Raw genomic sequence first — 24,441 nt, forward strand, 5'->3', positions numbered from 1 at the left:
ATATATATATATATATATATATATATATATATAAAACATTAAAGTAGTGTGTGTGTGTATATAAATGTAAAAAAATATATATATAAAAAAAAATATATATATATATATATAAACATAAAAAAAAAAAAATATATATATATATTATATATATTTTTATTTTTTTATATATATATATTTTTAAAACATTTATATACAGACACACACACTACCGTTCAAAAGTTTGGGGTCAATTAGAAATTTCCTTGTTTTTGAAAGACAAGCACAGCTAATTTTTTTAATGGAATATCCACATAGGCGTACAGAGTCCCAGTATCAGCAACCATCACTCCTGTGTTCCAATGGCACGTTGTGTTAGCTAATCCAAGTTTATCATTTTAAATGGTTAATTGATCATTAAATCAAATTAAATTGTATTAGTCACATTCGGAGCACAGGTTAGTTGAGGTAATATGTACATGTAGGGAGAGTTGTTAAAGTGCCTATGCATAGATGATAACAACAGAGAGTAGCAGCGGTGTAAAGGAGGTGCAATGCAAGTAGTGTGGGTAGACATTTGATTAGATGGCTTGGGGGTTGAAGCTGTTTAGAAGCCTCTTGGACCTAGATTTGGCGCTCCGGTACCGCTTGCCATGCGGTAGCAGAGAGAACAGTCTATGACTAAGGTGGCTGGAGTCTTTGACAATTTTTAAGGCCTTCCTCTGACACCGCCTGGTATAGAGGTCCTGGATGGCAGGAAGCGTGGCCCCAGTGATGTACTGGGCCGTTGGCACGACCCTCTGTAATGCCTTGCTGTTGGTCGCTGAGCAGTTGCTATACCAGGCAGTGATGCAACCAGTCAGGATGCTCTCGATGGTGCAGCTGTAGAACCTTTTGAGGATCTGAGGACCCATGCTAAATCTTTTCAGTCTCCTGAGGGGGAATAGGTTTTGTTGTGCCCTCTTCACGACTGTCTTGGTGTGCTTGGACCATGTTAGTTTGTTGGTGATGTGGACACCAAGGAACTTGAAGCTCTCAACCTGCTCCACTGCAGCCCCGTCGATGAGAATGGGGGCGTGCTCGGTCCTCTTTTTCCTGTAGTCCACAATCATCTCCTTTGTCTTGATCATGTTGAGGGAGAGGTTGTTGTCCTGGCACCACACGGCCAGGTCTCTGACCTCCTCTCTATAGGCTGTCTCGTCGTTGGCGGTGATCAGGCCTACAACTGTTTTGTCATTGGCAAACTTAATGATGGTGTTGGAGTCGTGCCTGGCCGTGCAGTCATGAGTGAACAGGGAGTACAGGAGGGGACTGAGCATGCACCCCTGAGGGGCCCCTGTGTTGAGGATCAGCGTGGTGGATGTGTTGTTACCTACCTTTACCACCTGGGGGCGGCCCGTCAGGAAGTCCAGGATCCAGTTGCAGAGGTAAGTGTTTAGTCTCAGGGTCCTTAGCTTATTGATGAGCTTTGAGGGCACTTTGGTGTTGAAAGCTGAGCTGTCGTCAATGGATACAATTCTCACATAGGTGTTCATTTTGTCCAGGTGGGAAAAGTCAGTGTGCAATAGAGATTGCATCATCTGTGGATCTGTTGTGGCGGTATGCAAATTGGATTGGATCTAGTGTTTCTGGGATAATGGTGTTGATGTGAGCCATGACCAGCCTTTCAAAGCACGTCATTAGAAAACCCTTGTGCAATTATGTTAGCACAGCTGAAAACTGTTGCCCCGGTGCACAACCTAGCAAGAGGACAGGTACATTAGAGTATCTAGTTTGAGAAACAGACGCCTCACAAGTCCTCACCTGGCAGCTTCCTTAAATAGTACCCGCAAAACACCAGTCTCACTGTCAACAGTGAAAAGAAAAAGAACACAGACACTGGACAGAGGAAGATTGGAAAAAAGTGTTATGAACAGACAAATCTAAGTTTGAGGTGTTCGGATCACAAAGAAGAAGATTCATGAGAAGCAGAAAAAAATGAAAATATGCTGGAGGAGTGCTTGACACCATCTGTCAAGCATGGTGGAGGCAATGTGATGGTCTGGGGGTGCTTTGGTGGTGGTAAAGTGGGATATTTGTACAGGGTAAAATGTATCTTGAAGACAGAAGGCTATCACTCCATTTTGCAACGCCATGCCATACCCTGTGGATGGCGCTTAATTGGAGCCAATTTCCTTCTACAACAGGACGATGACCCAAAGCACAGCTCCAAACAATGCAAGAACTATTTAGAGAAGAAGCAGTCAGCTGGTATTCTGTCTATGATGGAGTGGCCAGCACAGTCACCAGATCTCAACTCTATTGAGCTGTTGTGGGAGCAGCTTGACCGTATATACGTAAGAAGTGCCCATCAAGCCAATCCAACTTGTGGGAGGAGCTTCAGGAAGCATGGGGTGAAATCTCTTCAGATTACCTCAACAAATTGACAACTAGAATGCCAAAGGTTTGCAAGCTGTAATTGCTGCAAATGGAGGATTCTTTGATGAAGCAAAGTTTGAAGGACACAGTTATTATTTCAATTAAAAATCATTATTTATAACCTTATCAACGTCTTGCCTATATTTCTTATTCATTTTCCAACTCATTTAATGTATGTTTTCGTGGAGATCAAGGACATTTCTAAGTGACCCCAAACGTGTGTGTGTGTGTGACAAAATGACACACCGGAAATGGCCACTGGGCTGGATGGCACTGCTGTAAGCAGTGTAGACTAGAGCACCTCGGTTTAGCGGGATGTCTTCCTTCCCCATAGAGAGGAGCCTGGCTGCACCCGCTGTGCTTGGCCTCTCGGCCACATTGTTCACTCACCTCGGCCTAAATAAACCATTTTCATGAGCCAATGCCTGCTAATTATGTTCTCGTTTAGCGGTTAATTTGAACCAGTTTGGAAGGCAGTGTAGCACAACTAAAACCATGGATGCAGCTCTGGGCTCTCTCTCCCCTGCTTAAAAGCCCCATAAGCCCAGCAGGCATTGGCAATTTCACACAAAATGCCCCTCTTTCTATCCTGTTCTCTCTCTCGCTATGCCTGACCACAACAGTACTCTAATCTCCCTGCTACCCAGTCATGTATATATTTACGTATTGATTGATTAAAATGAAAAACAAAAAGGTAATGCTAATGCTAAATATTGTTGGTATTGATGATGGGCAAGCGATGCATTTCAAAATGTGGAGATTTAACAGGCGCATGCAGACCGGGTTTTTTACCCCCTGTGTTGGATGTGAAGCAGAATAATGGCTGGTTCCCTTGGGTAGATGGTTTAGTTCCATCCCATTGCTAATGTGATTGCTTTTAGGATCCTGCTTAATGGCCTCTGTCCCCTGCACCTCGCAACCAGGCTCCCCACTTCTCTGGGTGGTGGAACGGGTGTGTGTGGGGAGGGTTCTTTCAGCAGCACACATACTACACACATGTAGTGTACACACACATGGACGGATGGTCACTCCATTTTCACCTTCACCCCTCGCCTTGGTCCCAGGCACACAAAGGCCCTGTCTGCCTCAAAGCTCAAAGACTAAAAAGGCCTTCATAGGTGTGATGAAGGCTTTGTCTCTTCTCCCCTAATGTTACCATTACTCTCTGTGATCTCCCTGCCTCTCTCTGTTGTCTCCACTTGATCTCCAGAGGGTCCTACATCCCAGGGTGAAGCCTCACGCTCAGTTAACAACCATATTTAGCCTTTTCATAAAATAGGAAAAAGGCTGTGTGTTCAGTGGGGGCATTTTAAGCCGTCGCACATATGAGCTAATTAGCCTGTACCGTTCTTTGTGTGTGTGTTTGGCGTGCTGCGTTCTGCTCTAATGAAAGACAATGAGGCTTATTAAATGGCACTGAACAGTGCTGGTAACCTTTCTGTCCTGATTTCTCTCCACAAGTTCATCATGGTGACAGAACTTCTCTGCTCTTACACTGAGGCTTGCTATTGAAACTGGCTATAGTTCACTGTAGATGAGTCTCTATAGATTGTAACTTCATTGAATTAAATGTAAATTCAGTGTGAATGTAACCACAGATTGACAGTTACTGACACAGGTTTTTGAAGCTTTGATATAGTCATTTAGCAGTTATTTTTTATCCTAAGTGACAAAATGGCATGCTCTAAACTCAACATATGTGGCTCATGCGGGAATCAAACCCACGACTAGGGCTGTTGCGGTGACCGTATTACCGTCACACCGGGCGGTCGGTCATGAGTCATGAAGGCAGTGAAATTCCAATTGACCGTTTAGTCACGGTAATCAGGCTTCTCCAAGCTCTGATGCTGCTGATCTTCATTAGTAGCCTACCAAACTTGCTAACTGCCTGGTACTCAGCACTCTATTGTCCCTCTAATCACTCTGACATCAATGCAAATGTATTCGAAAATCTAATCAAACACTTAATGAGAGCCCATGAGCTCATGTTGCGCAACATTTCAATATGCTATTCAATTGCGCGAGAAAACCGAGTGATGGCCTCTACTTAAAAAATAGCAGGATCAGCTTTCTATAGGCAGGGCCTACTATATTTATTTCTCAACTTTCCTATTAAGCACATTGCTTATATTTACAACAATAGCCTACCTGGCTGGCATGAAAATGAACCACAGGGAAAAGCATCCTCCATTCATTATATAAGTGCATAGGTCCATTCTAAATCAAAACACATTTCACACATATATTATTTAGTATATGTAAAGACAAGATTAAATAAGAATAGTCTGATGGGTAACAATATTAGCCTATCACTTATGAATACTATATTATACTATATTATCACTTGTGAATGATGCCCAGCATAAGAAACAATGCCTTTTTTTTTTGCGACTTTTTCGAATCATAGTCGCACACCTCATGTAGCCTAGCCCATAGGCCTATATGTTTTAATAAGGTTTGTATCAAATAACTTCTTAAAATGAAGCACATTAATCCCCTTTACAAGGGGTGTAGATCCTAACTGGCATACATAAGCAGCACGTGAGTTTCAAGTTTGGGGAAGATAATTTTCACCATAAATGTTCCTTTTATAATAAAAGCATTACATGGATAATTGCATTTGCGGTCACTTTTGATAATGGTGTTTTCCTCTAATGGAACATGTGCGTCTCCTACCATGTGTACATTGCTGAGCTTATAATGTGAGTGATGCCTAATATTTTATCAACATTTTACTTTCTGATTTGTTGCTTCAGCCACATTGCGTAAAAATGTTTTTTGATGCTAGTGGTTGTATTAATTTGGGATCTATCGCATCCCACCACTGTCCCAGACTATGTCTGGAATATTTATTTCTCACACAGAATAGAATAGGTCAGTCAACCTTTGTACTATGGGGAATAGTAGATTGACATGGGCTAGTGATTTTGCTGTTCGTTAGGCCTACTCATATTGTTGGCTGACAAAGTAAATGTGGACAGTTCTTCCAATATCTTCCATATGCACCTTGGAATTGGATAAGGATGCGCGCAGTTGCGTCCCCGATGTGTCTGTCTTCACTTGTAGCCTGTGAGAAAGCACTCAGGGAGAAGCATTCAACGACCACTGGCCGCCAAAGGCTTGGATTCTTTAGGGTGAATTACGGCCACACAAAGGGGATGCCGCCATGAAATTCTAGGCATTTTCAAGTGATTGTGAAATTGTAAATGAGTGACTGATGTAGTGTGTACAGCCTTTGCAAAAAAAAAAGCAGAGCTCATGCCTTTCAATAAACCTTTTTCAAATCCTCATTAGTTGCATCATGCAGCCTTACAATGTATTAAAAATCAAAAAATATAGCCCAACGTTTGTAGAACAACTAAAGTTAAATTAATAACTCTATTTTAAGCATATAGCAATACCTATTTCTTTGTTAAGCGCTCAACACAGAATAGCCGCATGTGCGCACTCCCCCAAATAATTTGGAGAGAATATCCTTTCTATTTTATTAAGCTTTGTTCAATTGTATTATTAATGCTATAAAATAATGCCACGGAATTCTAAGAAAATCTTGTCTGCTATATGAACTTGTGTAGCCCACAGCCATTTGGCATAGCCAGATCAGGACCTAACATAAGGACCTAACATAAGGACAACTCAGAGTATGCTATTCTGTTCTTATGATATATACTACATTTTCATTATATCATATTTCTTTAGATCAGTCTAAAATAAATAATGGATTTATTGTGATGGTGTAGGCTATATTACAGGGATATATTAGACTTTTTAAAATGTAGATGTTCCAAAGGTCTGCATCAGTGGCTTGTAGTCTATGCGTGGAAGCCAGGAGATGCTAAATGTATTTATGTTAATTACCGGTCAATTACCGTGAGGCCGACAGTTATTTGCTTGACAATCACTGGCTGACGAAATGTTGTGGCCGCCACAACCCTACCCATGACTCTGATGTCCCAAGGACCATACAACAACCATCTGAGCCAATGGTTCCAACCAACTGATATCTAGATACACTTAGCTACCACATCCCAACAACATATCACATCCCAGTGACCACACCATGACACACTCAACACACTGTTAGACCTATGGAACTAACAAGCCCATGAAAGCCATCCATTCGAGGCCAGGGGAACACTTGTGACTATTAGGGGCTGAGGAGCAGGAGAGGACATGGCGGCCACATCATCCCAGTGGGCCACTGCTAAATGGACAGGCTGTCAACAAGGAGACAGCCAAAGACACTCTCACATGTCCACTGCCTGTCTGTCTGTAGACACACACCAACACACTAACCCTCTCGAACAATCTCTCAGCTCAATCCGCTCAAGCTGAGAGCCAACCGTCCCAACACAGCTTCCTTACATCCCAACACGACAGGGGGTGCAGGATCTATTCCACGAGATCCCCCCCACAACAAGCTGCTGCTCATTTGTTCATTGGTTTAAGTGTGTGTTGGGGAGGTAGGTTTGGGATGTAGGGGTGTGTGTGTGTGTGTGTGTGTGTGTGTGTGTGCGCGCGCTTGTGTGTGAGTGTGTGTTAGAATGCCTGTGTGTGTATTCTGTGTGTCTTGGGCAGGGGGTGTGTGGGTTCAGTAGCTTACAGTCCAGCCCTTGCTGACCATATGTCTGCACTGCAGGGAGTTGAATGGGGGGCTATACAATCTGCCGGGGATTTGAGAATGTCAATATTCTGTGAATGGGCCTGTGTTCCCTGGTTGAAGGGTTAAGTGCAGCCTCGGTCCCGGGGCAGCCCCACTGGGACGGACATCTTAGGGCCTCGTGCCTGATCCTAAGATCCTGAGGTACAAGCAGATTTACAGCTTTTCAATGGGGAAGTCAGATGATATTAACAACTTTTTTCTCTCTTCACATCTCTCTTTCCCTCCTCCTACTCCCCCCGCCTTTTTCTCTCCCCCCCTACCAACCCCCCCTCTCTCACCCCCACATCACCTCTATCTCTCTCCCAGGACTTGAGGAATGTTTAAGGACAACTCTAGGCCAGGCCAGCCCATCTGTGGCCTTTGCTCCAGTCCTAGACTTGCCTGACTCTGCTGTCCTCCACCTGTCCTGCTGGCTCAGTCTGTAGAGAGTGAGACCTATCTGGACAAGAGAAACCACTCTCCCCCATCCACTGAACTACAACTCTAGAGGAATGCTAAAGGAGGGACCATGATCCACCCAGAGAGGGACTTGAATGTTCCTAGAGACCACTTATATTACAGACTTCATTTGGACACACACCAACCCTTTGCTTGATGGCCTTACTATTTGTTATTGACATGTGTGAATGTGCTGATGTAGTATGTTTCTGTACATATATGTATAATTGCGTACATATGAGTATAGAGGCTTACTTGAGACACTAGGCTAGTAATCCACTGTATCCTTCAAACAAGGCTTCCAACAGCTGTCACTCTGAAACAGAGAGCATTTATGAGACAGATCTAATGTACAGTACAGGACAGTACAGCCCAGATGCCACAGCACCAGAGAGCTGCAGTCAGTGTATCCCAGACCACGAGCTAATAGCTACTATATATCCCTGCATCTTCCACTGTTATCAATAGATTCACACTTAGCAAGCTAACACCCCTAATAAAATCCTAGGTTGTAGAAAAGCTATACATTGATTTGTTTTTAGGGTGTTATGCATTGTTTGTGTCTGCCTGGTGTTTGGCACGGCCAGAGACTGGTTATTACAATAAGCAATCAGAACCAAGCACCTGAAAAGATTAAGCCTCTTTATGTTGCCCATTGATTCTAACACAGTGTGGTTTATAGGAGAGGGTCGTTCCCCTAGCCTACACACAGCTGCAGGGCTGGCGTCCACACAAAGAGAGCGGAAGAGTGTGTGTTTGTGCACTATATATAGTGTGTGTGTTTGTGCGTGCGGGGTGTGAAGAAAACAACACCATTAACTATTGCTCCTGGAACATTTATTTTCTCAAACATTATGAACCGTATTGACGAGCTCAATTGGAATGCATCTTTACTCAGGCTCTATCCTCTCCATTGTGCTGGTGATGGAGGGAACAGAGTGGGCTATTGATCTCAACCATCTATCTGTTGTTTTCATTGCTCTTATCAAAAATTGAACAATAGAGGCAACCAACAGCGCCTGAAGATTTTATTGAAGGTTAAAAAAAACAGACAAGCAATTATCTATGAGGCTGAGCAAAATAACGCACCACTATAATACATGTTAAGATTCACCATGTAGGTTTAGTCTACCTAAAGGAAATGCAAGGGCACATATGGAATATACCTTGAGAGGGAAAATCATGTATAAAACAGCAGCACCGCTCAATTTAATAATGTGTATAAGTTCCTTATTAAAATGCTGAACACATGTTGGAGGTTTACTCTTCTCTTTTTCTTTGTTGAACTGTGAGTCCAAAGCATTCCTTTGCCTTATTGAAATACCAAGCAGTTCTCTGGGTAGACACCCCAAGGTAGGAATCTTGTGGTTGGTGCAATCCTACATCCTGTTTTACACACTCTTTAATCTGAATGTGGTAGGCCTACAGGGATAATGTCAGCGTTTTAGAAGGAGTCAACAATGGCCCAGCCATAACATTTGGTGCCAAACACAGACAGACAACCACTTGTCGATCACCACAGAAAGCGATTATTTCCCAGACATGCAGACAGACACAAGCAGAGACATCAAGCATGTTGTCACACCCCTGGACATGGGCTTGCACATACAGTAAGGCTACTGTATAGACTGTGTTGTCTGTCTAGACTAACTGCTCAATGTTATCACCTCTGCCCTCTCAAAAAATGAATAAAGACAGGGTGACATTTTTATTTTTCCTTGTATTCTTTCTTTGTGTGTTAAAAAAAATCTACATCGTCTACTTAAGAAACTGGCAGCCAGCCAGCTCACACACAAGCTAGTAGTTGTCGTGGCTAACATTGTCCTTTGTGTGCAGTGTACCAGCCTGCGGCCCATGTCATTGTGGCCAGGCACATGGACTTTGACTGTGTGTTAGCTTCTTCAGGCTACTCAGGCTGGTTTCGCAGCTCCCTTCCCCCTGGCAGTTGTCTACAGTGGGGGAGAGCTTGTCAGGATATCTCTGGGGCTTCAGACACTGGCCACAAATCCACAGTGATTTATATGATTTTCATGTTTTGAATCTTTTTGAAAGTGTTCTTATTTGTGTTTCTTGATTCACAATTGTGAATACCAGCAACCATCATGAGACATGTATCACTGACATGTACTCCTTCATACAGCTTGATGATGAAGCAGTTTATTGAGTGGTGTGTGCATCCCTCTTGTGGCTGATTTTATGAACTGCAGCCAAATAAGCGGCTCAGTTGAGTTTCCTGGAGGCCTACAGTTTGTTTGTCTATTTATTTGTGTATTTTTGCATCTTTAAGTATTTAGTCAAGCACCTAATCCAAGGGTGACTGAGCTCAGGCAGTAAACAGTAAACTTCCAGACATCTTCAAAACTAGAAAGCCACTCGGTTAATTGGTTAATCTTGAATTAAACTACAAGATATGGGACATCGAAGTAGAAGCTGATGTAAACATACACTTCTATAGTTGGATTTCCAATACCTTTTCCCCTTTTTTTGACTATTTGTTATTTTCTCTGACTGATTGTAGAGAGGTGTGTCTATGACTGATCGTGCCAGTATACAGTGTCTAGGTCAGTTCAATGAGTCCGGGGCAGATTTGGATTGTGGATAGAATCTTAATCTGCAGTAAAAAATAAATCTAGAGATGAGGCTGTGTAATTAGTTTGTGTCTCCATTGGTGTGCTAAACCAACCACAATCCTATTACAAATAACTCGTTCAAAGTGTTGTAGTGGATTTCTGCGAAGTTTTTGGTTTGTTATTATCACCTCGGATAGTTAAATAAAGGTTAAATAAAATAAACGTAATAGATACTGCCACTAAAGTAGACGTTCGAGCAGAAGTGACGGTAGTGTGGGAACCTAAAATAAGTCTTGCTGTTTCCGTCCGAGCATTATTGAGAGACGGACACAGTTAATTTTGAACGCTGTTGTCGCTTAACCTCAATTTATCCTCGTTTTCTGGATCACAAAGCATACATGTTTCTTGTGTTTCTCATTCTGGAGAACAACAGTCAGCCGGACTCCTGCTTGGTGAGTCTTTTATGTATTTATCATGGTGTAACTGGTAGGCTAAATGAAACATTAGTTAAGGTTAGCTAACTATCATCTTCAGTGTGTCATTCTGGCTTAAATCAAGCTTTCCGTAATATGTTACTACATCTCAAGTTAGGCCTATTTTATGTTAAATAGGAGTTTTAATGATCGGCTGACATATTTTATTACAAGAGCATGATGAAAGGTGTGAATAATTAATGGATTTGCATTCCCGGGTGGACAAGTTGTTTTGTTGTTCGGTTGAAGAATGCAGTTGTTTTTGAGATTGATTCAATAAATTCTGTATTATTGAATAGCCTATTCTATGCGTATACACCCATAAAAACATTGTATTTCAACTGTTTTTATGTTTTTCCTAGATTGTTCAATGAAGGGGAATCATAAAGCATTTGGAACATCATAGGAACGAAGAAGGCAACAATGCATCAGTGCTCCGTTTGTCAGAAGGGTTTCCCGAGTGGCTCTAAACTCCAGAGACACTATCTCATACACACAGGCCAGAAGCCATTTATCTGTTTGGTTTGTGGAAAAGCCTTTAGACAATCTGTACATTTAAAGAAGCACTCTGAGACTCACACTGGGAATTACTGCAATTGGAGTCCACCCACAGAGAGTTTGCTACATCCCATATCAGTACCTACAAACCTTGATCCATCTCTTAGGAAATCAGGACATTATTTGACTACCGATACCCCACTATTGCCTACAGTGTCTTTTAAAAGAGATGGGCCCATGCAGAGGACATTACTAGAGATGTACACTACAGCCACAGAGATCGAACCGCAACCTGAACTAATCCCACCTGCTGATAATGGTTGCTTTATCAGCCAACAAAGCACTCTGCCAAGTGGAAATGGCTTCACAAATGTAGTAGTGCAAGATAACATGATCGGCTCTGATGGAATGGAGAACGGTGCGTGGCACACAGACAATGTCCACACATGTACAGTCTGCCTAATGTGTTTTAGTTCGTCTCACCAGCTTCAGAGGCACTTACCAATTCACAGTCATCCAAAACCATTTGAGTGTAGCATTTGTGGGAAGGCCTTCAGACTAAGGGTGCATTTGAAAATGCACTCTCAAATCCATGAACGTAAACCTACTGGGTTTCAGACTATCCCCATGCTAGGGTCTCAGCAGAGCTCTTCCAGAGGTAGAATGAGGGTGAACCACGAATGTCCAACTTGTTCAAAAATGTTCTGTTCTCCATCCAAACTAAAGCGTCATTTTCTTACGCACACTGGCCAGAAGCCCTTTTCCTGTGAGGACTGCGGGAAAACATTCAGGCAGGTGTCACACCTGAAAACCCACCTATATGCCTCACATAATATATCAAATTTCCAAAGTGGGCGTACCAAACAAAAACAAATAGATGCTAGAAACAAAAATAAAGAGATGGAGCTACAGTGTGAAATAAGTGTCAGTGCTCCACAGCACCTGGACAAGTTGGAAACAAAGTCTCCTCTTCCTGTCAAAGTGGAGCTGAATACCAGTGGTACCAGTCACTTTCAGTGTAGCATTTGCTCGAAGACATTCAGCAGTTCAATTAGACGCAGGCAGCATTACATGATGCATAAAGAAGTAAGACCCTTTCAGTGCCGTGTCTGTGGCAGAGCCTTCCATCTTTCAACTCATTTAAAGAGGCACCAATTCAGCCATAAGACCGTAGATGAATCGCAGAACACAAGTCAGGTGGATGATCACAGGGATGCTGTGTCGAAGACAGAACATGCATACCAGAATTCAGACAATGGGATGACTACTCCAGAGACTAATGATTCAAAGGTATTTGAGCTTGATATTATTGTTAAACCAGAGCACTGGAAACTGAATTTCAAAGTTGATAAAGACTTTCCTGTTTCCACTCTGCAGGACTCAACTGCAACATCTTACCTGGAGACACTGGTATCTGGTCAAACCAACAGCCAATGTAAGAAGATCAGCCAGAAAACAAAGAATCAGCCACTGAACCATCAATGTCTCGCATGCCTTAAAAGTTTCCCATCTCCATCCAAACTGCAGAGGCATATGTTGACCCATACTGGTCAGAGACCGTTTGGGTGCTACACATGTGGGAAGAGGTTTCGCCAGCCAACACATTTAAGGATCCACTCCCACACTCATCTGTGGTCCAGAAATGGCAAGCAAAGATATGCTCAGTGTTCTAGACCTCCATCACGTCGAATGACTGAATACAGAGGGTATCCAGTGGGTGTCCAATTTCAGGAAAAGCTTCCTGAAAAGCTCAATTTTGATAGGAACTTTCACCTCAACTCCCATACAGAGAGTCAGTCAGGTCAAGGCAGTGCTTTTACATGTGGACACAATGAATGCAACAGTAAAGTGCAGTTTCAGTGTTCAACATCCTCTCTATCCAAGCTTCGGCTCCCTCTCCAAATGCCACCAGAAACAACACTGAATCAAAGTGGCCACTTACAATTGAAAAATCAGGCAAAACCTTCAGCAGAAAAAGTTCACAATGACCCTTTCCTGAGTATAGGTCCTGAATTGGCTTTAAAAGGTGCTGATGCCACCCCTGTGGGGAATACAAGCCATACCCAACACCAGTGTTTGCTATGTTTCAAATATTTCCCATGTGCCTCTAAACTACAAAGACACAACCTTGTACACACTGGCTTGAGACCTTTCCGATGCCTGGCATGTGGAAAAACGTTCAGACAGACCACACACCTGAAAGTCCACGAGGGAACTCACAAGTGGAGACCCTTCAGACCTGCCTCTCGACAGGGAAACCGAATGAAAGTAAGAAGGCCGCAACAACATCCGTACTCTAAAGTCTGTGCTCAAGTTCCCGGGGCGAGTTCTATGAGAACAACAGAGCTGTTACATTTGAATGGTGTGAATGACTGGAGACCATTCCAGGACAATTTTGAGGATACTTGTAATATTCAAGCAGAGGCACAACAGGACAACAACATAGTCAAGACTTCTAAACAATCCATACAAAACAATTTGCACAAGCGCAACAACTCCAGGCCTATAAACAAAGTGATATGTGTTAAAAGAAAAGCACACCTGTGCACAATTTGCCAGAAGGGCTTTGACACTCCAAGCAAACTATCCAGACACTTTCTCATACACACTGGGATAAGACCATTCAAATGCAGTTTCTGCACTAAAACGTTCAGACAGCCTTGCCACTTGAGAAGCCATGAACAACGAACACATGAGATTAAAACATGTAGTGATGTCCAGGAAAACAGCAGGTTTGGGGACCATGAAACTCTTGCCTCTGCTCAAGGAAAGACACTGAGAGAGATGCCACAGTCCTACAAAGACAGTTCTGATCACTGCTCAGTCACTGATGAGGGTTTAGAACATTCTTCACAGACAAGAGACCCAGGCTTTGTGGCAAAACAAGACATACCAGATGATAGTATGGAATCTGGGAGTAGACAAAGTGAAGACTATTGGTGCACTGAGTGTCACAGTCACTTCTTGTCCCCATCTGAGCTTGCTACTCATCTAAATGTTCATGTCCAAAGCAATGAGATTACAGGTCAGACCTCATTGCAACAGGATATGGGGGGACACATGGATGTTCAAACCAATCGAGTCATAGCAGATGCAGACAGCCATAATGTTATCCAAAATGAGAGGCTTGATCATTCCTGGTGTGAAACAATTCACGCGCCATTTCAGTGTGACACATGCATCACATCTTTTGAAACGGAAAGGGATCTTCAGGTCCATAAATGTGTCTCAAGAATTCTAATTGAGTTTACTGAGTCAAGCCCATATCAGTGTGCAATTTGCTTCAAGGATTTCAAGACTCCCTCCAAACTCCAGAGACATTATGTCACCCACACAGGAGAGAGGCCTTTCCTGTGTAAAGTGTGTGAGAAGACTTTCGCACAAGCGTCTCATCTAAAAACACACCAACGCACACACAAATAAGACATGGCCTTAACAGATACATTTATATTTTAGTCTTTCAGCAGACACTTTTATCCAGAGCGATTTACAATAGTGGGTTCATACATTTTTTAAATTCATGTTTTTATTTACCTATATCTAATATGATTTCTTTTCTCAGTTTAGTTTTGTATGCCCACAACACTGTTCAAAAAGATAAAAATTACAATTTGATTGATTTTAATAAAATGTGCCCTTTTGTCATTTGTTGATTCCAGAGTTTAAAATGAAATTATTGTCATGTGAAGCCAAGGCATTTATGGTAAAAACAATTTGTGTGTTATTTATTGGTTAAGAGTTATTTTTTAATCATCTGCATAATTGCCATTTATTTTGTTTTATTTAACCTTTATTTAACTAGGCAAGTCTGTTAAGAACACATTCTTATCTCCAATGACGGCCTACCAAAAGGCCTGCGGTGACGGGGACTGGGATTAAAAATAAAAATATAGGTCAAAACACACATCACGACGAGACAGCACAACACTACATAAAGAGAGACCTAAGACAACAACATAGCATAGTAGCAACACAACATGGCAGCAGCACAACATGCTAGCAGCACAAAACAGTGTGCAAACATTATTGGGCACAGATAACAGCACAAAGAGCAAGAAGGTAGAGACAACAATACATCACACAAAGCAGCCACAACTGTCAGTAAGTGTCCATGATTGAGTCTTTGAATAAAGAGATTGAGATAAAACTGTCCAGTTTGAATGTTTGTTGCATCTCGTTCCAGTCACTAGCTGCAGCGAACTGAAAAGACAAGCGACCCAAGGATGTGTGTGCTTTGGGGACCTTTAACAGAATGTGACTGGCAGAGCGGGTGTTGTGTGTGGAGGATGAGGGCTGCAGTAGATATCTCAGATAGGGGGGAGTGAGGCCTAAGAGGGTTTTATAAATTAGCATCAATCAGTGGGTCTTGCGACAGGTAACAGACATGACCAGTTTACAGAGGAGTATAGAGTGCAGTAATGTGTCCTATAAGAAGCATTGGTAGCAAATCTGATGGCCGAATGTTAAAACCATACTTAGCTGTTTTGATCAAAGTTTGTGTGACATGTTTGGATCAAAAAATGTCTATACTATATAAATGTCTATCTCTGAGATTTTATATTGTCTGTTGAATTATGCAAAAAGGTACTTCATAGTTCATCCTAATAGCACATGAATGATTCAGGTAACCTATCTTCATAGACTATTATGTTCTCTCATATCACTATATAGTCTAAAATATTGTTTAGCCATAATAACAACTCTATAATGATAAACCCAGATATTATAGAAATTACCCCAAACTTGATCGATTTTCCATGTGGGTGCGCCCAAAGATTTTGGAATATACTGACTGAATATACTGGCACTGCTCTCTGTGTAGGAACTTTTATGTTTACATCCCTTGTTTCACTAGGAATCTAAACATAGCGCACCGGAAATGTGTCGCAAATAAATCGTTTTGCTTGTGTACATGCGTAGCGGGAATCACACAGATGTTTTGAAATACCAAGGTTAGTTTCTACAATTATTTGACTTTATATATAAACAAGCAATGTTTTATTAGCAACACATTTTTGCCACCATATCCAGCTATTTGAATATAACGGGTACTAGCTAGCTAGTGTAATCTACTACTACTCTTTAACGTTATTAGCTAACGTTAGCATTAACTAGCTAGCTAGTTCGCTGTCCTGTAAAGTCAATTTAGCTAGCTCGTCCAGATTTATCTAGCATACTAGTGTTTTAAATTACAAATGTCATTGGAATAAGTAGTTTGCTATGTTATCTTATAGTTACATTTTTCCCCAGGAAATTAAGATAGCGAGTTGAACTGCGACATGGAGAATCAAACCCATGCTAAGAAAGCATCTGCGCCCTCTGTGTCCCAAATCAACGCAGAATATGTCACACAGGTAACTATATACGCAAATACTGTTTTAGTGCTTTGTCTTTTTAATAGCTGTCTCAATTACACTTGTGCTAAAATAACTGCCATCTCTACTTATGCTGGACTTCACATTGGTAGTTGCTGCTGCTTTACTCTGTTAACATCCTTAACTGTCGGGAACCGAGTTTACTTGATTTTTTATGTCACTGTTTATTTGACCGAATCACAATTTAGCAGGGGTGCGTTCAGTTCGTTTCAACGTTAGCTACGTTGCTGACGGCGTTCCACAACCCTTCCCCGTTTTTCAACTGGTCGTTCAGAACAGTACCGTTTATGTTTGATTGAACATTGCACACTGTTTTTTTTCGTACTGAACACAGCCCTGGTTGCCATCTTTTTGAATTGGGGTGGAAGGGTTTCCGGGGAGGGGGTGTACTGTGGATTGCTGTTATAATAACACTCTTTCTTCTCTAAGTTGTCTAACAGATACTGGGCTCCCCATGCCAAGAATAAACTACCATTTGACCCAAAGGTGAGCCTCCTACTGACAAACTTGAGTTATGAATATAGTGGAGGAGATGGTCCTCTTGCTCTAACAAACTATAATTGTCACCCACTCAGGTTTTGGAGGATGTCTATGAGAGAGAGATTCTCAAGTCCAAGTGAGTGAATTCAACTCTTGAATAGCATCAGTATTTTGTCATGTTAACTTGTCTTAAATCCTCCATTTCTGCTATTTTATCTTCAGGTTCGCCATTAGGAAGATCATGTTGTTGGAGTTCAGGTGGGTTTTTGACCTTTTTCTATGTGGTCTCAATGCATTATCAGTCATTTAATGTTTTTAATATGCTGCTATTTGTGTCCTGTCTCTCAGTCAGTACCTGGAGAACTACCTGTGGGTGAACTATAATCCTGAGGTCTCCAGTAATGCCTACCTCATGTCCATCTGCTGCATAGTCAATGAGAAGTTCAGAGAGAACGTCCCTGCCTGGGAGGTAAGAATGGATTGAGTGGCCTGTCAAACAGAAATGTTCATCCTTAGGTTCACGTAACAAATTGTTATCTGTTAGCATGTTGAACCACACTCGCTGTTATGTTGTGAATATGAGTGATGTGGTCAGCTGTACAGGGACAGCCCCTGCGTTAAAGCTACTTAGGGAAAATGTTTCCAGCAAGCATTGATCAATGTCCTCTAATATCAATGTATGTCTTCTTTATCCCTTGGTTTATTATCTTTATCCAGGTGTTTAAGAAGGAGCCTAGCCACTTCCCGTACTTCTTTAAGTGTGTGATGGAGGCCGTGCTGGCTGGAGAGGAGGCTGGCCTGACTCTAAAGGAGCAGACTGTACTGTTGGTCTTCCTTGACCACTGCTTCAACAGCCTGGTATGTCACACACCAACCAATGTCTACCTCTCTGGAAATGTAGAATTAGTGATTGGCTGAATCAACCACATAATATAAGTTGAGTAATGCATTGTTTTATTGCGAAAGTATGTTAGTAACAACCATAGAATGAAGAGTCCCTTTCTTCTGACCTTGTTCACTCCCCTTTCCCCGGCCTGATGACAATGGATAGGTGGAAGCAACAAAGCTGAAGCTAGATGGAGCTACTGCTTACGCCTATCCAGTAGTCTCAGGGCCACGAAGATGAGCTAACAAAAGGAAAACTTCCTTGAGGTGGTTTTAATAAAGGTAGTTTGGTGCAGGTTCCACTAGGTGACAGTATTACACTTCAAATTGTGTATTCAGGTGTTTCCCTAGCACATTTGTGTTCTCCACTCCTTCTCAAAACCATGGGTAGCCATTGCACCAGTCTCACTCTGAAAATCAATTTTCATCCCCTATGCTTCTCCTGAACTCATTGTGATGATTCTAATCAGTTTGGTGCATTGCCATTAGTCTACCAACGTACAAATATCCTTATATCCCTCTCCGATCCACACCCATTCTCTCTCTCTCTCTCAGGAGGTGGATTTGATCAGAGAGCAGGTGCAGCAGCTCATCTCACTGCCCATGTGGATGTGTATCTTGCCTGTAAGAACTCTTCCCCTTATCTCAAGTGCTCTTATGTCCTTAGAACTGTCACCCTGTTAGATATGCATTATGTTTAAAATTGTGACAATATTTTACACATTTACAAATTGTGATTGATTAAATGGAATAGGGTTGGTGAGCCAAAAACAACTTTCCTAGTGCAAATGTTGCATTTACTAATTTTATAGCATCCTTAAGATTGATTAATGAACACACTTTCATCTTTACAGTCTAGACTGCAACACGAGCTGAAGAAAGTTCCCAAGCTCCAAAAGTTTTGGAATCTGATCAAGAAGAATTTTGACAAGCTGGAAGGCAAAGCATCAGAGCAGTAAGACATTCTCCCTCTGCCTGTAATCTGGACCAGTAGAAATATACCTTCTGCATGTATCTGGACCAGTGGACATAGACCTTCTGCAAGGATCTGGACCAGTAGACATAGACCTTCTGCATGTATTAGGACCAGTAGACATAGACCTTCTGCATGTATCTGGACCAGTAGACATAGACCTTCTGCATGTATTAGGACCAGTAGACATTGACCTTCTGCATGTATTAGGACCAGTAGACATAGACCTTCTGCATGTATCTGGACCAGTAGACATTGACCTTCTGCATGTATCTGGACCAGTAGACATTGACCTTCTGCATGTATTAGGACCAGTAGACATAGACCTTCTGCATGTATCTGGACCAGTAGACATAGACCTTCTGCATGTATTAGGACCAGTAGACATAGACCTGCATGTGTTAGGACCAGTAGACTAAGACCTTCTGCATGTGTCTGGACCAGTAGACATAGACCTTCTGCATGTATCTGGACCAGTAGACATTGACCTTCTGCATGTATTAGGACCAGTAGACAGACCTTCTGCGTGTATCTGGACCAGTAGACATAGACCTTCTGCGTGTATCTGGACCAGTAGACATAGACCTTCTGCGTGTATCTGGACCAGTAGACATAGACCTTCTGCGTGTATCTGGACCAGTAGACATAGACCTTCTGCGTGTATCTGGACCAGTAGACATAGAACTTCTGCCTGTATTAGGACCAGTAGACATAGAACTTCTGCCTGTATCTGGACCAGTAGACATAGAACTTCTGCCTGTATCTGGACCAGTAGACATAGAACTTCTGCCTGTATCTGGACCAGTAGACATAGAACTTCTGCCTGTATCTGGACCAGTAGACATAGAACTCCTGCATGTATCTGGACCAGTAGACATAGACCTTCTGCATGTATTAGGACCAGTAGACATAGAACTTCTGCCTGTATTAGGACCAGTAGACATAGAACTTCTGCCTGTATCTGGACCAGTAGACATAGACCTTCTGCATGTATTAGGACCAGTAGACATATAACTTCTGCATGTATCTGGACCAGTAGACATAGACCTTCTGCATGTATCTGGACCAGTAGACATAGACTTCTGCATGTATTAGGACCAGTAGACATAGACCTTCTGCATCTATCTGGACCAGTAGACATATAACTTCTGCATGTATCTGGACCAGTAGACATAGACCTTTTGCATGTGTCTGGACCAGTAGACATAGACCTTTTGCATGTGTCTGGACCAGTAGACATAGACCTTCTGCGTGTATCTGGACCAGTAGACATAGACCTTCTGCGTGTATCTGGACCAGTAGACATAGACCTTCTGCATGTATTAGGACCAGTAGACATAGACCTTCTGCGTGTATCAGGACCAGTAGACAGACCTTCTGCATGTATCTGGACCAGTAGACATAGACCTTCTGCGTGTATCTGCATGTATCAGTAGACATAGGACCAGTAGACAGACCTTCTGCGTGTGTCTGGACCAGTAGACATAGACCTTCTGCGTGTATCTGGACCAGTAGACATAGACCTTCTGCGTGTATCTGGACCAGTAGACATAGACCTTCTGCGTGTATCTGGACCAGTAGACATAGACCTTCTGCGTGTATCTGGACCAGTAGACATAGACCTTCTGCGTGTATTAGGACCAGTAGACATAGACCCCCTGCCTGTGTCTGGACCAGTAAACATAGTCCCATCAAAGGCACAGTGATGTGTGTCGCTAATTATTATTTCCCTGCCTTTATTTCCAGAGCTAAGATGGAGAGGACGTTCCTCTCTGCTCTCATTAAGAAGTTTCTTGGTGTTCTGGTGTCCATTTCCCCAGCAGGTAACATTTAGCAACACAGTTATGATTTATGAGCAAAGCAGTGTTTCATTATTCCCCACAAGCAGCAGGACACTGTGGAGGGGAGGGGGGTCAGATTTACTTAGAAGAGATTCTTAAGTCTAAAAATGGTCCTCATACAGAAAAAGTTGTCACACCTTGTTGTGCAAATGTATTTTAAAAGTTAGCAGAGGTACAAATCTTACTCTGGCGGCAGGCAGCCCAGCGGTTAAGAGCCTTGGGCCAGTAACCGAAAGGTCGCTGGTTCGAATCCCATAGCTGGCTAGGTGGGTGGGGGATCTGCCGTTCTGAGGCCGGGGAACAGTTTTTACTCAAGGCCAAGGCAGTTAACCCCTGACAACAACTTCTCCCCGGGCGCTGATGAAGTGGATGTCGCTTAAAGCAGCCCACCCCCACCTCTGATTCAAAGAGGTTAGGTTAAGACACATTTTGTTTGAATGCATTCAGTTATGCAACTGACTAGATATCCCCTTCCCTACCAGTGGCAGACGAGGACAGCCCAGGCAGGTGCTACCTGCTAGACTTTATCCTTGTATATGATTAGTCATAGATCTTTGATAGTCTTTATCTATGCGCAGACCTCATCTCTGTGACTTTCTCAGCTGTCGCCTTCTCTCAACTCAGACCTCATTACTGGTGTGAGACCCACTTTTTCATCCCTCTATCTATCCCAAAGTTCATCCTTTCCTTCTGACTTGACCCCCACTTTGAAAGGGCAGTCCTGTCCAGATGCTCCCCCTCCTCACAGTCTCCATGGTGATGTAAAGCAGGGTGACCAGACTACCCTTAGCCAACCTGAATGCTCAGAATAGCATCTTTCCCAACATGCAGCTGGGTGAAGGTGGTCATGCTGAGACCCAGACTGAAATTGTCCTGGTCCACAGCACGGACACATTGATCTCTCAGTGTGCTGCAGTGCCTGAGGAAGACACACCCACCGTGTTCTCCATGCACGCCCGGGCCACTTCCTGGCACTACCTCACACACATCATCACCCCCCCCCATTCCCTCCTGTGTGATAGCGTGTATGGTCATGTATTTTATTACCTGATCTGAACGTCTCTGTGTTGTCTCTCTCAGGCCCTGTACCCATGGAGAAGGTGCACTACTGCGAGAGGTTCATCGAGCTCATGATTGACCTGGAGGTAAGTAACACCATTTATAAGGGACGCTATGTTCTTGTTGTGTAGTTATGAGGGGTACCAGGCAGCCATTTCATATAGGATCAACTGAATATCTGCAATCACTGAGCATGCAAAGACACTTTTGAGTTCGCTGTACCTACCTGTACAGCTATTTCGGTCTTGGTCTGTGTTGAGTATGGAACTCTGTCCCTGAATGACTGGTTTTTGTTGACTTAGAGAATCTAGGTTATTTCTAACATAGAGGTGTAAGTTCACAATGTAGCACGCTTTCTTATCCTCTCTACTCTGGCTTTATGATGACATGTAGCGAGGTGTCACAGTCAAGGTGGTCCCTTCCCTCTCCAGGCTGCAAGGTGACGCTGCTCCTGTTTCCACACAGGGAGGATGGGATGAATTGAGTTCTATTCCATCTGATGACAGGCTATACTTTTTTCCCCTGGCACCGGCAAGCTGCCTCTGGAGAAATCCTTTCCCTCAGCAGGATAATTTTACAAAGGGATGGCTGAAATCTCATACTTGCCTCTCTGCGATGATATGATGATGCCCTGGAAAAAGAGACCCTACATTTTACACTTCTGCTAGGCTGAGCTGTCTTATCTGTCATGGCTGGTTGGGGATCAAAGATGGCTGCCGTAGATAACGCTTGCCTGTGTTGTGAGAGGGTATAATCCTTTGCAGCACCTGCCTTCTGTATAGAGGTGAATTCAATGGAATAAATGAAGGTTCTGGTGTTGCCATTTTCCATAAATGTTTCTGTATAAGTATTGTCATTGTTTTTCTCCTTTCCTCTTTTTTGGAAATGTGAACTCTCTAACCGTCATCAAAAAGTGTCCAAAACAACCTCAAGTCGACCCTTTATCAATAGGGCCCTATTTATACTCTGGGCCTCAATGCTGGGAATTCTGTTTGGTAGATGGATTGATCTGAATGACCCCAGTGACTGAGTCAATCCATACATGGACTAATCCTGATTAGTGATGTTGCACCGTCTCCTTGTTATCAGCTACAGGTCTGGGCGGCATAGTAATAGTAGGCTGGATTTTAGAACACCCTCAATGTGTTTAACATTCTGACTGAGGCCCCTTTTGTTTTTCTAGGTGTATGTGTCGAAAAATCTATAATTATTGAGGTTCTGGTCTCGTATAAAGGCTGCTGTTTCAGCATGGTTTTTCCATGATGTGTAATGTGTGGATCCATTCTGTCTGTGTTCAGGCCCTGCTGCCCACCAGGCGCTGGTTCAACACGGTGCTGGACGACTCCCACCTGGTGGTGAGCTGCCACCTGTCCAGTCTCATGCAGAGAGAGAAGGAGGGTCACCTCTTCTGCCAGTTACTGGACATGCTGAAGTTCTACACAGGCTTTGAGATCAATGACCAGACGGGCAACGCCCTGACAGAGAAGGAGATGACCACACTCCACTACGACAGAATCACTTCACTGCAGGTACACGCATACAACACCATGCTGGCCTCCATTTTGTTTGGTTCCCCTACCTGTCTAGTTAAGAATGTGTTGGGTATAAAAATAGTTTATTTGATAGGGATTGTTGTTAACATCAGTGGCACATTTTAAGCGTTGAAAGTAGAGCGCGAGAGTCGCGTGCACCTGGGCGACGTGGCCGGTGCTGTGAGTAAAATATGTACGAATATGAATCATTCATGATTTAGGGACAGCTTCCAGACGCCTTTGACAAGGAATAATGTCAAGTCACATTTCAGTCCCAGAGAGAATTCTCCATAGATTTCAGTGTTCAACATGTTTCATGATTATTTTTTATTTTTTTTACCTCTCAACTTGATATGATCAAATGCATCTTTGTATAAATATACAGGTTGGTTCATCTGTTCTTAGCTTGGCTCTCCATCTGTCCATCTCTCTCTTTCCCCTACTTCTCTCTAGCCCCACATAGATGCTGGATTAATAAATGAGGGAAATCCATAAGGTGCCTGACATCACACTGGCTCTGAGGTGTTTGCACCTGCTTTTAATGTTTGTGTGTTGTCTTTCAGAGGGCTGCATTTGCCCATTTCCCAGAGCTGCAGGACTTTGCCCTGTCCAATGTGGCAGCAGTGGACACACGGGAATCCCTTACAAAACAGTTTGGTCATCTCAGGTAAAGTGTGTCTGTGTGATAGACAGAGTGGGAGAAGAATCAATTGTTAGTGTGTGTGTGCGCTTCCTATCCTTGTCTCCTTTCCTCCTGGTCCTAGGTGCTGCTGGTTTGATATAGGTAACACTGGGTCTCAGCAAGCCAGGCAGTGAAATATAAGCTGTTTTTGTGTGTGGAGGAAAACATCCATACACATCTAAACCTTTATATCTTCATGCTACCGTGATGACAAACGTTGAGTTGTCACTGGCGTAACTTTAGCATCCCTAACGCTGCCCCCCCCGACAGTGAACGTTAGTCAGCCTGTGAGTCCTTGAATGTGCAGTAGAGTGGTACCAGCCAGAGGGAGAGAGAGAGGCTCGCCTCATTAATTGAATCGATCTGCAGGAGCTGGAGAATAAACTCTTTGAACAGCTGTGTTTGTCAGATCATGTTAGGGAGTGGCCTCAAAAAACACCCCCCCCCCCTTTGACAGGGCCTTGTTAGTGTGTGTGTGTGTGGGGCGGCGGCAGGTAGCCTAGCGGTAACAAAAGGTCACTGGTTCGAATCCCCGAGCCAGCAAGGTGTGCCGTTCGGCCCTTGAGCAGGGCAGTTGT

General features: G+C 43.1%; 3 protein-coding genes across 4 annotated transcripts in view; all 3 read left to right on the forward strand.

The window, feature by feature from the left end:
- dph6 (diphthamine biosynthesis 6) overlaps window positions 1–8,746 on the forward strand; it is an 87,901-nt gene extending 79,155 nt beyond the window's left edge. The window contains exon 15 of the mRNA XM_042329982.1: window positions 7,364–8,746. Coding sequence (XP_042185916.1) covers window positions 7,364–7,482 — 119 coding nt within the window. The 3' untranslated portion in view covers window positions 7,483–8,746. The remainder of the gene's footprint in view (window positions 1–7,363) is intronic.
- Window positions 8,747–10,358: 1,612 nt separating this feature from the next.
- On the forward strand, window positions 10,359–14,681 carry LOC112261622 (zinc finger protein 770). 2 transcript variants are annotated; one of them, XM_024437094.2, is made up of 3 exons: window positions 10,359–10,517; window positions 10,901–12,326; window positions 12,414–14,681. In XM_024437094.2, exons 2-3 carry the CDS (start codon window positions 10,962–10,964, stop codon window positions 14,457–14,459), a joined length of 3,411 nt encoding a protein of 1,136 aa, XP_024292862.1. In that variant the 5' UTR covers window positions 10,359–10,517; window positions 10,901–10,961; the 3' UTR covers window positions 14,460–14,681. The 2 variants fall into 2 exon arrangements, with proteins under 2 accessions (XP_024292862.1, XP_024292861.1); XM_024437093.2 differs by having other exon boundaries at window positions 10,901–14,681.
- A 1,180-nt stretch (window positions 14,682–15,861) lies between these two features.
- aqr (aquarius intron-binding spliceosomal factor) overlaps window positions 15,862–24,441 on the forward strand; it is a 57,546-nt gene continuing 48,966 nt past the window's right edge. Inside the window, exons 1-13 of the mRNA XM_024437095.2 lie at window positions 15,862–15,988; window positions 16,287–16,390; window positions 16,841–16,897; window positions 16,987–17,027; window positions 17,114–17,149; window positions 17,240–17,360; window positions 17,609–17,749; window positions 18,332–18,400; window positions 18,631–18,731; window positions 20,496–20,572; window positions 21,671–21,735; window positions 22,948–23,178; window positions 23,745–23,848. Coding sequence (XP_024292863.1) covers window positions 16,316–16,390; window positions 16,841–16,897; window positions 16,987–17,027; window positions 17,114–17,149; window positions 17,240–17,360; window positions 17,609–17,749; window positions 18,332–18,400; window positions 18,631–18,731; window positions 20,496–20,572; window positions 21,671–21,735; window positions 22,948–23,178; window positions 23,745–23,848 — 1,118 coding nt within the window. The 5' untranslated portion in view covers window positions 15,862–15,988; window positions 16,287–16,315. The remainder of the gene's footprint in view (window positions 15,989–16,286; window positions 16,391–16,840; window positions 16,898–16,986; window positions 17,028–17,113; window positions 17,150–17,239; window positions 17,361–17,608; window positions 17,750–18,331; window positions 18,401–18,630; window positions 18,732–20,495; window positions 20,573–21,670; window positions 21,736–22,947; window positions 23,179–23,744; window positions 23,849–24,441) is intronic.

Source organism: Oncorhynchus tshawytscha, linkage group LG11, assembly GCF_018296145.1.
Source record: "Oncorhynchus tshawytscha isolate Ot180627B linkage group LG11, Otsh_v2.0, whole genome shotgun sequence".
In the NCBI taxonomy this organism is placed as follows: Eukaryota; Metazoa; Chordata; class Actinopteri; order Salmoniformes; family Salmonidae; genus Oncorhynchus; species Oncorhynchus tshawytscha.

Bases quoted from the DNA above. Each gene is read 5' to 3' on its own strand.
- LOC112261622 (XM_024437093.2), top strand. From the start codon at position 10,962: ATGCATCAGTGCTCCGTTTGTCAGAAGGGTTTCCCGAGTGGCTCTAAA.